Source organism: Phoxinus phoxinus, assembly GCF_949152265.1.
Source record: "Phoxinus phoxinus genome assembly, chromosome: 8".
Lineage (NCBI taxonomy): Eukaryota > Metazoa > Chordata > Actinopteri > Cypriniformes > Leuciscidae > Phoxinus > Phoxinus phoxinus.
Genome location: NC_136883.1, coordinates 4,893,047 through 4,909,751, shown reverse-complemented (window position 1 = coordinate 4,909,751; position 16,705 = coordinate 4,893,047). Strand labels below are relative to the sequence as shown.

At 38.6% G+C, this 16,705-nt stretch overlaps 2 protein-coding genes across 2 annotated transcripts in view; both read left to right on the top strand.

Moving 5' to 3' along the window:
* The first annotated feature begins 1,130 nt into the window (after positions 1–1,130).
* Positions 1,131–7,262, top strand: rpl35a (ribosomal protein L35a). Its single transcript, XM_079621114.1, has 4 exons — positions 1,131–1,692; positions 1,798–1,950; positions 4,640–4,784; positions 7,199–7,262. Exons 1-4 carry the CDS (start codon positions 1,682–1,684, stop codon positions 7,220–7,222), a joined length of 333 nt encoding a protein of 110 aa, XP_079477240.1. The 5' UTR covers positions 1,131–1,681; the 3' UTR covers positions 7,223–7,262.
* Positions 7,263–8,463: 1,201 nt separating this feature from the next.
* Positions 8,464–16,705, top strand: part of abcc5 (ATP-binding cassette, sub-family C (CFTR/MRP), member 5) — a 42,108-nt gene continuing 33,866 nt past the window's right edge. The window contains exons 1-2 of the mRNA XM_079620434.1: positions 8,464–8,579; positions 10,755–10,944. Of these exons, the coding sequence (XP_079476560.1) occupies positions 10,825–10,944 (120 nt within the window). The 5' untranslated portion in view covers positions 8,464–8,579; positions 10,755–10,824. The remainder of the gene's footprint in view (positions 8,580–10,754; positions 10,945–16,705) is intronic.

Below are 16,705 nucleotides of genomic sequence, written 5' to 3'. Positions count from 1 at the left end.
TGTTTTAAATCAAACTGCTTTTTAGTATAGGGAAGCTATTTTAGTACTGAGTAATTTTAACCCCTTAACTGTCACCCCCTTTATTGGGAATAAACATGAAAATGCACTTTCCAAACTTAAATGGTGTTCAAGAATGCTTTAAAATATAAGTTAGACCTACATTTTTTTGGGTCTAAAAAAAAGAGACTACTTCCGGTAAGGTTCTGAAGTGTGCACTGATATGATCATAGACAGTATATAAAGGATATGATGGACACTTTACTATCCCATGAGGCCACGGGAGAGGATTTGTGAATGGCAGTGAAGTGACAACCATGGTGACAACTGACCGCTCAGTTTTGAAGTTTCTGTTCAAGTTCAAGTTCACGTTTCTACAAATGTGTGCATCTACAAATACAAGTTTCCTCTGAACTAACCATAAAAATTAGTTAAAACAAATCAATCTATTTGAAGATCTTCCAATATTTTCTTGTTTGCCTTGTTTGCACAACTCTGGAAGAAGATTGTCTGGATAAATTACTACGCTTGCCTACTTTAGACTATAACAAGCAGCAATTTTTAATTTATGAAATACCATTATTTACATTTTCATAACATATTTGGTAATTGGATGCTTATTTAGTTTTATAAAGAATAAATACTGATATCACTAAGAGAAAAAAAAAAACTCGCTGAAGATCCAAATCACTATAGGCCTAAATAATATTGTAGTAATTAATACTTGGGTCTATATATGTAAATTTCCGAGTCACGTCAATATCCTTGTAGCCCATGTAAATGTTTATGTTAACTATTTTTGCACTTTGTTAAAATTTTAAGGTATATAAATAAATGTAGAAATATATTTAAAAAAAATATTGGGGAAAAAGTGATCTATATGTCCACTTGTCAGAAAATATTATATGTTAAAACTAAAGCAAATTATAAAAAAAATACTTAAAGAACACATTTTATTATTATTATTTATTATTATTACTACTACATGTTGTGGTTTTTAATGATTTAGAAGAAACTGTAAACGTGGTATAATGAGAATGTAGAAAAAAATCTTATTTAAAACGCTCTAATTTCAGTCAGGCAGATGTTCAGACAGCGTTGCCAACATTTTCCCAGCATTCCTTGCGAGCGGCCTTTTCCTCCATTTTTGAGACTCAATCAGGTGAGCGTTTTAGAGCTCGTCTTTTAAAATGTGACATTTTAGCCTTGCGTGATGTAAAGTAAACCCTGATTTCTACCAGTATTGATCAAAAATACCAATAAAGTCCATATTCCGCAGAGTTCTGCCATGTACGACATAAGATGTTTCGGATTTTAAACGGATTGTTTGAGCCCGTTGGCTCAGGCTAAACTGTGGTCCGGTGCTCATTTCTGCACACTACTGTCAAATATGCTGTCAAAACATAGCAGTTTGTTAATAATTTATGATGTTTACTACGTGGGTTAGCTTATTTTGAAGACGTAACAATAACTATAAACTACGTGTAACTTTGTATAAGAACTTAGCAATTAGCATTGAGGAAGATAAACATGCTGCAGCTCCGAGGCTGCTGTGGATACGGTCTTATAAATAAGAAATCATTGTCCCGCGAGGCACCCCATATTGACCCTTTGACTAAATGTTTATCTGATTTTTTTTTTCTTTTTCTTCATTTTAGGTTGTTAGCTTGGTCAAAGCATCATTATGCCCGGAAGGTAAGACTTGAAAAGCTGTCAGCATTGTTAATCTAACTCCTGTGAGGACTGTAATGCTTGGTTCATGCACCGATAAAGATAAGGCAACTTTTCCCCATCTCTCAGGCTGTGGAGTAAGGCCATCTTTGCTGGCTACAAGCGTGGCCTGAGGAACCAGCGAGAGCACACTGCTCTGCTCAAGTTAGAGGGAGTTTACAACCGCGCAGAGGTCGACTTCTACCTGGGCAAGCGCTGTGCCTACGTCTACAAAGCAAAAAAGTAAGAGAAGGCACAATATAGTGTTTATGGGCCGAGTGGCACGTGTTTGTCTCCTTGCTGTAGTCTGTAATATGTTTGTGTGATCATGCTGTCAGTGCTGTGACCAGTGTTGCCAACCTTGGCAAGACTAATAAGCAACAGCAGCTTTAAAAACAAATCTAATATTTTTCGTCAATATTATTTATCAATAAATAAGTCTTCAACATATTAAGCTGAACCCTCTCGTAGTTTGAGGAGCAAAAACAAAAAAAAACAAATTGCTACAGAGTGCGAGGACACCACTATCCTCCGATCACCTGTGAGCAGAATAGATTTAGAGATGGAAAAGGAGAAAAAGACCAGAGCATTAAGAGGGAGCTGTAACAGCCACATTTATAATAAAAGAAAGTAAATTCAAACCATATGTCTACTATTAGTAGGGATTAGGGGTGTAACGGTACGCAAAAGTCACGGTTCGCAAAAGTCACGGTTCGGTACGTACCTCGGTTTTAAAGTCACGGTTCGGTTCATTTTCGGTACAGTAAGGGAAAGAAATGCAAAACATTAAACTGCTGGTTGTTTACTATAAACTTTTTTTAACAATTTGTTTACACTTTTTTTAAACACACTTTTTAATAAAATATAATAAAAAATATATAAAATAAAAAAAGAATAAGAAATAAAATACTGCTGCAAAGTTCTCCACTAAATAAAATATTGGCCATAGCTAGTGAGAGGCTGGGCTAAAGCGAGCGTGCCGTGTATGTGGTGATCGGGCCGAATTTTAGGCAGTAGATTTTAGACCGCAGTAACCGAACCCGACCCAAGCCCGACAGGCATAAAGATATTTATGTCCGAGCCCGACCCGAGAGTAAAAATCCCATTTTTTTTTCTCATACTATGACGCATGTACGTTTGTTTGTGTGGAAAGCCCGCTTTTATTAAGCAGCTGAAAGGCATTTGGAAATGTCAACAGATGAGCACATCAGCGCGCATGGAGCAACAAGCGCTCTTAACACGCGCATGCACGCGTTTCATTGTCACACAGGAAGACAGATGTCATGGTAATATTTTACATGTATTTGAATAAAAAAAAACGATTAATCAGATTTAATCAGTGCAACGCGGAGACTTCCGACACTTAATATGTTTGTGTGGAAACTGGGAATTGACGCATGTTCCGCACACAAAACTAGCCTAATTTACGTGACAGATTGCATTCGGTGCACATGTGAACCGTACCGAAAGTCCTGTACCGAAACGGTCCGGTACGAATACATGTACCGTTACACCCCTAGTAGGGATGCATGATATATCGGACACCATATCGGAATAAGCAGATGTATGTTAATTTTTAATGTTATCCCCCGATAAGAACATTTGGCCGATATATTAAAGCTAATAAATTATTTCCTTCAGCTGTGACACTTCAGATGCACACTGTTTGCTTTTGAATTGCTTGAAATATTATTGAAGTACTTAAAAAATTGAAAATACAGTTAAGTGCAACATGTGCAGCACAATTTTGTCATATAGACCACATAAGATTTTAACGAGAACATAAGTGTGTGTTTGGACATGGCTTTAATGGGGAGACTTTTGTTTTTGTAATCAGGCTTTCAAAAATTATATATAAATTAGGATTTAAAATGTATTGGCCAATATATCGGTTATCGGCTTTCAAATAAAAAAAATAGCGGTTTTTGATATTTGCCAAAATGTTCATATCGGTGCATCCTTCACTGTTAGTAGCCCATTAGTACTTGTATTATTGCACTGATTGTCTGTTACCGTAGCTTTGAGCAGATGGTGTCAATGTACTGGAGAAAACGGCATCCATAAATGTAATCAAAATTGTAATCAGATTTTCTTAAGCAACTTTTTTAATATAAATTAGCCCAAAAAATGTTTGTTTTCTTTTTTTAAAACTTGTTTACAAGTCAGAAGTTGCATATTATAAGCGGACTTGGCAACTCTGGCTGTGATGTCTTATTGATATTCACTTTTATATAAAAGTTGCCATTTATAGAATTAACTCTACTATTCCAGAAGTTTATTTGATGTGTTTTATTATTAACGTGTTAACTGTCACCTTACTTTTTAAGCATAAATATGACCTTAAAGGGTTGAATCATGAATTCTATGACATAGACCCACGGTTGGTCTCTTTTTTTCAAACGCTTCATTAAAATGAAAGTGCAAAAAGTTATAAAAGTTAGTTTACTGTAAAGCAAGTGTACTACTAAACATTTCATAACATTGTTTTCAAAGTATTTTCGACTCTTAATAGATAATCAAAGCCTTAAATCTAAACAAGTTATTTGACAGTTGTTTTCACAACTGAGCCTGCTAACAGGTTTTAAAATGCTATTTCCATCGCAACGTTAAGTCCAATTTCAAAACGTTTTTTCAAAGGGTGAATGTAATGCATCTTATATTTTAATACATAGTACATCTTAGTATCAAGAAAAATTCCTTGTGTGTGTCTAAGCACACTTGGCAATAAAGCTCTTTCTGATTCGGATATAGATGCATCCTTAATGGTTAATGATTGAACATTTATTGAATAAAATTCTACATTTTTTAATCATTATTGATATTTGGCTCATTGAATGTCGTGTTTCACACTAGTCAAATGGGTTGTTTTATAGATTTTGTTTTTTGTCTATAGTCGGCAATGTTTAATGTGAGTTCTGTATTTTGTCTATAGGATCACTGCAACACCCGGCGGTAAACCAAACAAGACACGGGTCATCTGGGGTAAAGTCACACGGGCTCATGGAAACAGTGGAATGGTTCGTGCCAAGTTCAAGAGCAATCTTCCTGCAAAGGCTATGGGGCACAGGATCCGTGTGGTAAGGGTCTTCAAGTTTCTCCCTGGCTTTAATGGCGCTTTTCCAGTACCAGCTCGACTCGTCTCGCTTTTCGCCCCGTTTTCCATCGCAGATAGTACCTCCACAATAGTACCTGGTCGTCATAGCGACGCCGCAGGAAACTGCCGTGACGTAATCTTCTACGCGACACACACACACACAGGACAATGGAGGAAATCGAGTATATGCTGTTTTACATAATATCAGTAATGGGTATATCACGCAATCTCTGGCCAAACTATTTAAAAATGGCGGGGTTATTTAGGATACTCCGTCTGGCGCGTGCAATGATGACGCAGTGAATAGTGATGATTCTCTCTGACCAATCAGCAGTCTCCCGTGTTTTCACGTCACATTTTAGTATCGCCTCAGCTCGCTCAGAACCTCGCCGGAGGTGATGCGAAAAAAAGTATCTGGAAGCAGTACAGGTACAACTTTTACACAGTGGAAAACCAAACAGAGGCGAGGTGAGCTGGTACTGTGTAGTGGAAAAGCGCCTTAAGTGTCGATGTCTTTCCCTGGTTATATTTTGTGTTGGGCAGGTCATTTTATTTTGCCCACTATATGCTTGCCTTTAATGTGGCAGTGGTTTAAACTGGGTTCAAGACTGCTTTTGTTGCCCCGAGTGCCACCTTTAAAGGGGCTTTTAATACTGGCCGCGTTTGATGCGGTCCGAGCGCGATTGTTTCCGGCGCGTCCCACAGCATTGGTCTGGTTTCACACTCAGCTTGATTTTATCAAACCCAGGTGTATTTGTGTGCATCTTGAGTCATCACAAACATGCACGCCGCATGATAGAAAACAACGGTCAATGTATAATTTTTTTCTTAATTTGGTGCTATTATGCACTGCAGCGTAAATGACACTTGGGTATGTCGTTAATGTAGGCCTATGTGTCGCATGAAGTGGTTTTGCTAGCAAACTGACTCTGAGGAGACCGCGGTTTGCCGTTCATTTTCCCTTTGCTATGCGCGAATACAGTGCAGGCTCACTCTCGCTCGTGTCCAAGGTAACTCATCAACACTATCATCCCTAACACGCGTTTTAATGAACTAAATACCGTATTTCCCGGAGTATAAGTCGCATTAGTCAAAAAAATGCATCATGAAGAGGAAAAAAACATGTATAAAAATTGCACTGGACTGTAAATCGCATTTATTTAGAAATTTATTTCACAAAATCCAAGACAAAGAACAGACATTTAATCTGGAAAGGCCAGTTATTCAACTACACAACAGCACACAGAACAACAGGCTGAATAGGTGTCCGGTGTGTTAACGTAACACATTAACAGTTATTCAGCTACACAATAGCATAAAGAACATATACCTGGGAGACTGAATAGGCAAAATTAACATAAGCCAGCGAGTCCAACAAGTTACCGGTAGCAAGTTCACCAAGCTCCTGCGATCTCATTCCACAACACTGAACTCTTCTTCCTCTGTGTCGCTTCTGAACAACTCCGCTAACTAGAGCGCCCTCTCGCGGCTGTAGACGGTAATGTTTTCTCTTGGTTCATCTCAGTCAGTATGAATTAATTTTGATATATAAGTCGCACCGGACTTTAAGTCACAGGACCAGCCAAACTATGAAAAAAAGTGCGACTTATAGTCAGGAAAATACGGTACATAGTTGTCGGCTAAAACGCATGCGCAGGTTACTTATCTTCCTGAACGAGTGCGCACCTGAGTCCGTGTGGATTTCACATGTATCGCGCCACAGTTCGAGTGTAACCAAACTCAAACCACTTCCTTCAGGTAGTCAGTGGTTCGGAAACCCGGTGCGCGCCCGGGTCCACATGACCGCTTTCACATTAGCAATCTCTCATGCGAACCGTGCCCTGTTTCAAACTAAACTCGCCACTGTTAAAGCACCCGAGTTTGAATCACTACTGACTCGTTTGTTCATTTGTATATTGCGAAGTTTTACGTTGTGATATCTCATCAGCTTTATTGTGAAGGGCTGTCGTCTAAAGGTATTGATTAATCTTCATGCAGTATAATTCACACCCCTAGATGTGATGTTTGTTCACACGCATACGCTTCTCCCTTTGTAATCTACATTAAGGGTACGTTTACACAAGGATGTACTAAATACGAAAAAGCTTTTTTTTTGTGTGTACAGAGACAATAACTTTTTTTTTAACTTGCACTTAAAAAGTTTGCCCCCCCCCTCCCCAAAAAAACGCCTTTGTTGTGTTGATGAACGGCCAAAATGCGAAAAAGGTTTTCTGTGTTTAGTTGTAAACGGTGTCGTGTAAACAACAAAAAAGGGGAAGGTGTTGTCCATGCATGTCTTGATGCAGCTACCCTTGTCTGTTGACTGGTTACATATTTAAAAAAATTATATCTTTTTTATAATTGAATGAATTACTAATTTTTTGCTTCTCTTTTCAGATGCTGTACCCATCTCGAGTGTAACATGCTTTCGTGTACAGACAATAAAAAAAATTAATCCAAATATGGCTTCTGTGGTCTTTTCACAACTTTTTTTTTTCTTCAGTTTATAGTGTTCATTCTCTGCAACCACTTTAGAGTCTTGCTGCCTTTTCCACCTTTTTTTTCAGTCAAGTAATTATACACATGAGAAATGTACATTTGTATCAAGCTGGATTTACAGAGGAACTAATGCCTCAGTAGGATCATTTGTAGAAGAACTGAAAAGAGTGCAATTAAGGGAAACGACCACTTTCATAATTAACACTTCCTTACTTAGCACTGCCCCATTTACAAGAACACTTTGTCTGGGTTTATTATGGATCAGTTCTGAATTAAGAAACGCATACTCTTACTATTTCTGCCATAATAGTAAAGATAAGGTAAAAGTAGTACGAGTGTAGTGTACTGGTAAGCGTCAACGCATGCATAAAGTAAATCTAAATACTGAGGATATTGATTTGTGGGTGAAGATGAACTGTTGAGCTTTTGATTTTAACTTATATTTTTATCTTAACTTGAAATAATCGTTTGAATTTTTTTGCCTTTAAAATTTATTAATTTGTGCATCTAATTCCTCCTAGTTGATTAATTTTGTGTCTGTACGTTTATGTATATTTACACACATCTAAATGTTTATACATATTTTCTTAATTTCATTGTTTATGCAGAGGGGATTAACACACACACACAATGTCACTCAGTGTTAGACCACCAGGATTTACATTGTTAATTTATTACATAACTTTTTTTTTTAAGTAACTTGTAAATTAAGATGTACAGTTAAAAGGGTGATGCTACTGTACATAACCACTGTATTGAATATTAGCAATAATAACTTAAAATATCAAACCAATAAGCAAAGCAGAGTACTAATATAGTATGGGCATATCTTTGGTTTCTACATAATTTAGCTCTGAAGGGGTTAATATGTCTGCAGGTGTAGTTTCCAATGAAATCGTAAACCGAGAGGAAAGATGTCGCATATTGTGCAGTATCATCATCGCACTGTACTTTCTTCTATGGTAAAATTCCATTCCAGAGCCTCAGGCTTATCATCGTGTTGCAATACTAGCGTTTGACTGCAGAGGATGCGCGTCCCTTTCACTCGCGCGCTAAGCCCCGCCCATTTACAGAGCTGTGACGCATTCATCGCGAAGGGAATTGTGGGTGCTGTAGTTCCAAAACATCAGCACTTAAAACGATGTGAACTTGTAGTAGAATTCCTCTACACTACATTTCCCAGAACGACCTCCATCCGAACCCTTCAAATAGCTGGTTTATAACGAAGTTGTTTTGCTTCATCCGCTGTTGAAGATCCGCAGACCTACCAGAGGAACAGGTATCTGCTGCAATGGACACTTTTATATTTTATTCTATATGCAAAATAAGATTTATTATAGCATGTTTTCCATGTTTAAGCATGTGTAAATCAGACAGCCTACTTGAAAAAATATTTTAAAATGTAATTCATTTTTAACTTAATTTGACATGTCCTGGCAAGCGATTATATTGACTCTTAAGAAGATTAAACCAAAATCCAAAAGGCGTCTTGCGTGTGAATATTGCGATGTTTTTATTGCCAACGTCTTGCTCGGTGTCTTATATCCTGATGTAGGTGACATCTATTGTCTCAGTAGTTCTGATGATGCACTAGACGGGATTTTGAAACGCATTTAACTTATGCAGTAGATATTATTGTTGATGATACCATGATGTATAATTGTAATCCATGAGACATAGATGCTTACAGAATAAGTGGGGAAATTATCTCTAACAAATGCATCAATGGGATTATTATTAAAAAAATGGGATTATTTATGGTGTTCTCTTGCCATTATAAAAATACACATATTAACTGATTAGGTATTGTTAAATGTATATCTCCCCATGGTTTGTTTAGTCTAAAAAAAAAAGCCAGTAGATGTCCTTGTTTGAAACCCGTGGGCCGTGTGGTCTGTTGTTTTCAGTCATATTTTCGGGAACTGTTTGTTCTCTTCTGGCTGGAGGAGATGCGAGGCCTGTTACACTCAAATAAACTGGATAAACGATTTAAAGCTTTAACGTTAATGTAGCCATCATTTGTACTTGTATTATGTCTTCCGAAAATGTAGCCATTAGTCAAAGCGTAATATAATATTCGCCAAATAAATGTCGCTCTCATTCTAAATCAATCAATGTATTGATGTTTATATTCATTCACGGCATCTTCACGATTGTTCAAGATATTGGCCTTGTTCCAAAATCTAGTGAGCTGCCTGTTTAGTCAACATCATAAAGTAGCGAAAAAATGTGGCCATCATAGGCGGGGGAGTCACGTGAACCCTGTCAAGAACTTGTCCGGACATATCGCATACAAGAAAGAAGTAATATACTATATTTTGCCTTAAGGAAATTAAGCCTATTTTTACCACTGCTAAGATGTTTTGCATTATGACATTGTTACATAAGAATTGAGCACATTTACCCCTAATTTTCATTACTGTAATGCAATAAAATACAGTTCTCATTACTATAGTGTGTAAAAGTATGTGTCTACGTAGTTTTTATTCATACATCATGACAGTATTTGTTGTACTGCCTGCCGTTCATTTGCTTAGCCTATTCAAATTAAATAAATTGTATTATTTAAATGTATGTTTTTACTGTATCACAGACAGTGACTAAAAATGACTAATGGGAATTGCGAAACGCCTGGATGCATTGCAGTCATGATTATTTTGTGGTGAAAATGAAATATCTTAATAGTCCATTTGTTTTGACTTTGGGTTAAAATGTGATGTTTAGGGCTGTCACGATTCCTCGTTGAGTACTCGATTTTAAAAAGTCATTGATTTTTTATTTTTATTTACCCGTGTCGAATTACCGGAAAAATACCAGAGCATTCCACGGATGAGAATCCATGAACCGCATTTTTAGACCATTTGATTATTTCCACAAAAATGTAACTGATTACTCGATTGCCAAAATAATCGTTAGTGACAGCCCTAGTGATGTTTTATAAAATTCACCAAGGCATGTACAGAGTCTGGCCAAAAATAAGATCTAGGTAGGCGGCTGACTATGTTTTGAGACAACTAGACGTTCCTACTAAAAGTGACTTAATGTTGACAACATTAGATAACATTTACTGGAATTAATATTGGACAGTCTGACCAGTTATAAGTTTGTCCATACTATTGAAGTCAGTGGGGTCCAAAACAGCATTGGACTACATTGCCTTGTATTGTATGGATGAAAAAACACTGAGACATCTTTTTTTGTGTGACAAAAAAGTCTTATAGGTTTGACATGAGGGTGCATAAATGGTAACAGTGTTTTTATTTTTGAGTGAACTGTGCCTTTAAAATTAAAAGGCTATAATTTACCTACAACAATGCCATCCTGTCAGACTTCAATGGTAGACTTAAATGGGATAAAAAGGGATTTGCGCATATAATGTGCTCGATCAATGCTGACTAAATAAGAGTAACATTTCCATTCATGTTAATAACCACCTCTTCTCTCATCTGCTTAGATTTGGTGACTTTGACAAGATAAAGATCAGAGTAGAAGCAACAAAAGCGCTCCTATGTTGGTACAAGAAGATGAAAGGACATGATTTGGGAAAGGACTGTCTGGCATCTGGCTCTGCGTACAGGGCCGTATCGTCCAGAGAGACCTTACCCGGACCTGAAGAGGACCACTATGAGCTGTCTAAAGTGCAGGTTAGTCCGTCAAATGCATGTCATTTATTGAGCTTTTTCAGATTTTTGATTGGAAATCGAATGTTTGGAACTAGTTACCTTCTTTTGAACGTGATACAAACAAGCATTAAAAATATAACACACACAATACAGCCTCCCAGCTCTAATAAATGCATTCAATTCTTACTTGTAAAGATTCCTTTCTTGTAAAAACAAAAAATGCTGCAACCAATTATTTTACATGACTTTTTTATCATTAATTCTTGGACCAAAGCTCTTTGCCTTAAAGTGCGGTTAAGTTCATTGTTGCTCTGTGAAAATTAAATTCGCTGGCGTAATCCGATAGGAATCTGCGCAAGCAGGAGTTTCGCGTGAAGACGAAAGATTTTGCCATGCAGGCGTCGCTCATTTTCAAGTTGGCCACACAAATTTGCCACGTTGACCAACACAAAGCTGCTTGGTTTGAAAGTGACTTCTGTGTGAATGGCATTTTGCAGAAATTTGGTTAATGTGATCACACCTTTCAGAAGAATTCAAGGAATGGTTAAAGGATCGTTAAGTTTTTAGGTGGAATCTGACTCTTGAAATTCCTTTATATATTGATATATTCTAATATATTCTCCTCTTCGCATTTACTCTAGACATTTTAAAATATATTGCATGCAGAGTTTTAAAATTGCAGTATTAAACACAATAATATTCTGTTGAAGATTGATTCAGTTTCTGTACTAAGGGATTTCTGGACTGTGCTTCTGATAACTTGTGATGTTTTCCCAAATATGTGCAAGTCACGTGTTGGCTGAGATAGTTCACCCAAAAATTTAAATTCCCTCATCCAAAAAGTCACGTCGATCCAAACCTTATGTCTTATGTGGAACACAAACAAAGATATTGTGCATTATTCAACTGTATCTCCATACAATTCAGTGGTGGGACAATGTTGACTTTTATTGTATGGACCAAAAAACTGTAATTTTTCAGAATATCTACTTTTGTGTGACAAAAAAGCCTTACCGGTTTGGTTTGGAACGACATGAGGGTGAATAAATGGGAGCAGGGTTTTAATTTTTGAGTGAACTGTGCCTTCAACATTAAAATGCAGCGGCTGTTGTTTGTTCGTGTAGGTAGCCAAGCCCTTTGTGTTTGTTTTGTCTGTTGCACTCCTGCCGTCAGCATTTGTCAGCATGTTAAGAGAGAGTCCTGTACTGCCACAATTTTCTTTGTCTTTTTCCATCAAGCTACCTCTCTCTCTCTCTGTATCTCTCAGCCACTCAGTACATCACTAGGGATGCCGTGTGTGCGCAGTGATTGGCTGCTCACCCTGTATTTAGAAGCTGGGTCTGTTTACATAATCTAGACCCACCTATTTTGGCACTGACAGCCAATTGCAATCCTGGGTTCCGGTGATGCGTGCAGCAGCCTTGCCTGCTGATAGGCTAAAGACCCCCTCAGCGCTCAGGCAAGCTGTGTGTGTTTGTGCAACGTGAGTGTGTTCGAGGGACATGGGAAGAAGAGCAGTGAGGACGGGAGGGGAGGGGGACACCCTGCACGTGCTGAGGAGCATTGCTAAACGCTTCACGCCAGGCTTCTCTCGTTCATCTAATCCATCCAGACATGTCAAATTCTTCACCATCTTTCCTAGGTTTTTTTTTTTTTTTTTTGTAGCGTAAGGCTTGCCTCGAGGCACTTGAACATGAATGTTACATAAATAATGTGATGCATGATTGCATTGTTGTGTAAGTGGCGTGGTGCACACAAAAATACGGTTAACAATTTACTCTCTGTCCATTTCTTTACTTTTGTGTTTTCCAGTAGCTGAGCTGTTGTTCTCAGTGTGTCTTTGGTTTCTAGATCATTCTGTGCTCGGTCCCTCATTGCATTCTGATCAGTCCCAGATAACGGGTTTTTTTCTTCCAAGCCTGTTTCCCATGAGAGCTTGTGACAGAAATGCTAAAGCTGGGCTAATTCATGGGGCGGCTGGCTGAGAAGAAGAAAATTAGCTGTGTGTATTTCTGCATGTGTTCTCTCCCCCCTTTCTGTCAAAAACTTACTATATCATAGACATCTGTAAATGTGAAATCTGCAGCTAATATATTTGACATGAAACTTGCTCCCGGTGCTTTAAACCCTCGTAACGCTTCAGTATCTTACTAAAGATAAACGGATGTGCTCCTGTGGACAGAATTAATTCAATTCTGCGTCATTGAGGGTAATCGTCTGTTAATGCTTGAAACGATCGAACCCTTTTCAGCTCATCATTGACATGTTAATGTTGTAATAGGCCTATTTGACATTTTAAACATTTGACATTTTAAAAACAAAAGTTAGCATTAAACTGCATTTGCTAGTACTTTCCAAGTGCATCGGCATATTCAACTAAAAATTTGGTTTTTATTCATCGGGAACTGATGCAAAGTGTATAAGTGGTTGTTTTATACTAGAGTGGAGGCAGATCTGAGTGAGAGTTTGCAGTGGATTGTGGAGAAATACTCATCTCTTCTGCTAGTATCCTTTTTTGTGGAGGAATGCGACATGGAAGAAGCTAAACATCGAGTTTTATGGTAGTCACCCCAATTTTAATTAAATGAATAAAAGCGCTTTGTTCTTTTAGACATGAGCAGCTTATGATCTGTTGGTGTTTTCAGTGACTCGGTTTACAGTAAACGCTGCTCCATCTGCAGCCGCTCTGAGTTTGATCACTTTAACGTGTATTTGGGAACGCATTATGCACCAACCTTCTTCACAAATTAGTAATGAAAACTGCTTATCAACAAAAAAGAGAAGCTTTAAGGACTCCCTCCGGTTTTCTGTGAAAATAAAAGGTTGTGTGGTTTAACGCTTGGAAAAAGTAGAAATTAAGTCATTTTATTATTTTTCTGAAATACTAGAATTATTTTTTTTACAATACAACAGAAGCAGAAAGTGCTACACGGGTGTCTTTACATGGCCACTGGTGCTCACTGGATAAACTGGAGGTAAACATCAAATTATGACGTCGAAATGCTCCAAGGCACTCACTTGGTGAAGTAAAAAGCCTTTAATTAAGTTAATTAAAGGCTTTTTTAATTAAAGGCTTTTTACTTCACCTCATGAGTGCCTTGAGGTATTTTGTCTTCATAACTAGAATTTTATTTTACAGTCAAATATTATAATAGTAATATTTCTTATTTTGTTTTTGTCTAGTTATTATTTAATACTAGTAGTAGTAATATTAATAATAATAGGCTAAGTATTATTAATATTATATCTTATAGATGCATTGATATATAATCACAAACTTTTGGCCAAATTGTGCAGCCCTATGAACAACCACCGCAAACCTGGAATTGTTTTTTAAAAATAATTTTATCAGGGAAATGTCAGGGTTATGTTTAGTTGTTGTTATTCTCCTTGTTCCCGTGTACCTGTGTTCTGTTTTCCTGGTTGTTTATTAGTTCCACACTCCTGTTTCTGTTCGGCTTATTACCTCTCCCCATTAAAGGGATAGTTCAACAATTTTTTTTAATTAGCCTTAATTAAATTTACTCACCCTCAAGTCATCCTAGGCGTATATGACATTCTTCTTTCTGACGAATACAATCTGAATTATATTTAAAAATGTCCTGGATCTTCCAAGCTTTATAATGGCAGTGAATGGCTATTTCTGTTTTGAAGTTGCGCTTTAGGCATAAGTGTGTTTGGCTGGAAGCTAGTTATTTTACTTTATAAAGTTTAAATATGGGTATTTTTCTTACACAAACACATCGCTTCACTTCAGAAGGCCTTTATTAACCCCCCGGAGCCGTGAGGAACACTTTTATGATGGATAGATGCGCTTTTATGGACTTCAAAACATTATAACTCTGATTGTATTCGTCTGAAAGAAGAATGTCATATACACCTAGGATGACTTGAGGCTGAGTAAATCATGGGCTGATTTTCATTTTTGAATGAACTATTCCTTTAAGCCATGAGTTCTTTCTGTTCAGTATTCGGTCTCGTTTGCATTTGTGTTGTGGTTGTAAATTATTTCCTAGTTATTCTCCTGCGTGTTTCTCTGGGATTTTGTTTAATAAAAGGGACTATTGTGAACTCTCCATCGTTGTGTGCTTTAAGGCACACACCTCGTGAATGAACCAAGAACAGATCATGAACAGAGCAGGCGTTCGCCTGGCCTGTTTAGAGGAAGGGAATATAATCTCGAGGACTTTCTACACCTGGCGTACCAATTTCCCTAACTGCTCCCTGTGTATTTTTTGAACAAGCCTAAATGAGTGGTGTAAGGGACGTCTACCTGGTGTTGGTCCTCGAGAGGTTTGTGGAGTGGGTGCTGGTAAACAATGGATCAGTTTGCACCATTTGCCCTGAGGAGTACGTCACCAGCCCCACTCTGAGCGGAGCGAACTCCTGAGTCCACCGCAGACTGAGACCCGAACCTGCCGTGATGAACGAGCCAGATGGAAAGACTGAGTCAACCATCGCCCCTGAGCCCGAACACCACAGTGAGTCTGACCAGGTGTGTGACCCAGCAACATCATCCGTCCCCCTGTGTCAGCTCGTGGTGTACGAGGGAATGGAAGAAAGCCTACCGCCGCTGAGGGTGAGCTGCAGCTGGCCTCTCCAAGTCTCCTTCGTCTCCAGAGATCCCTCCCTCTCCGACCTCCTCTTCAAAATCCAGCCAGTGCGTCGGCCCGGTCTCAGCTGGTTCCCTTCAGCTCCACCTTTGTCTACTCCACTTTGCTGTATGGATGTACCTCAGATCTTCCAATCACCTGCTCCGCCTAGTCAAGAGGATCCCCTGGCTCCGCCTCCAGCCACCGAGCCCATGGCTCCACCTCGGCTCAGTCCACTGGCACCCTGGCTCCACCTCGATGCTTGTTGCTGCGAGTCCACCTCTATCATCGATGTCGCATGGTCTCGTCGGCTCTTCGTCTACTCCAGGGTCTCCATTTCCTTCGGATCCGTCGTCAGCCAATTCTCCACTATGGCTCCTCCCTCTCTCGACTCCGCCATGGTCTATCATCCTGGCTGTGCTCTGGGTTCCCACCTGGCTCTTCCTCCTCTACTACCAACATTATCTGCGCCTTGGTCTCTCCTGCCGTCATCTCCTCCAGATTCCTGCCTTTCACCTGCTCCACGTCCTCCTCCTGAGATCCCACATTCCCTCCATCCCTCAGTTAGACTATTATATTTACTGCGCGAGGACTTGATTCCCAGAGGGGTGTGTAATGTCAGGGTTTAGTTTAGTTTATTGTGATTTGTTGTTATTCTCCCTGTTCCCGTGTACCTGTGTTCTGTTTTCCTAGTTAGTTTCCTTGGTTGTTATTTAGTTCCACACTCCTGTTTCCGTTAAGCTGATCACCTCTCCCCATGCAATTAAGCCCTTTCTGTTCAGTGTTCGGTCTCATTTAAATTCATGTGTTGTGGTTGTAAGTTATTTCCTAGTTATTCTCCTGCATGTTTCTGTTGTATTTTCTTTAATAAAAATAACTATTGTGAACTCTCCATCGTCGTGTGCTTTGTTAAAGCCACACACCTCGTGACTTTGAATATTGCAATTAGATCTTTTTTCCTCAATCGTGCAGCCTGCTCAAAATCAGTTGATTATAGAAAAATGCATTTCACTTGAATTGGGCCCCCATAACTATACTTATTCCATTGTCTCTTCCCCCGCCATTGACGAAATTTTCCGGCAATCCATGTTTTCACGGTTCTATGGTAGGGGGTGCTATTATGCATCTTCAGAAAGAGTACTGAATCTCCAGATCAAAACACAGGCGAAGAAGCAGCAGAAACAAGCGAT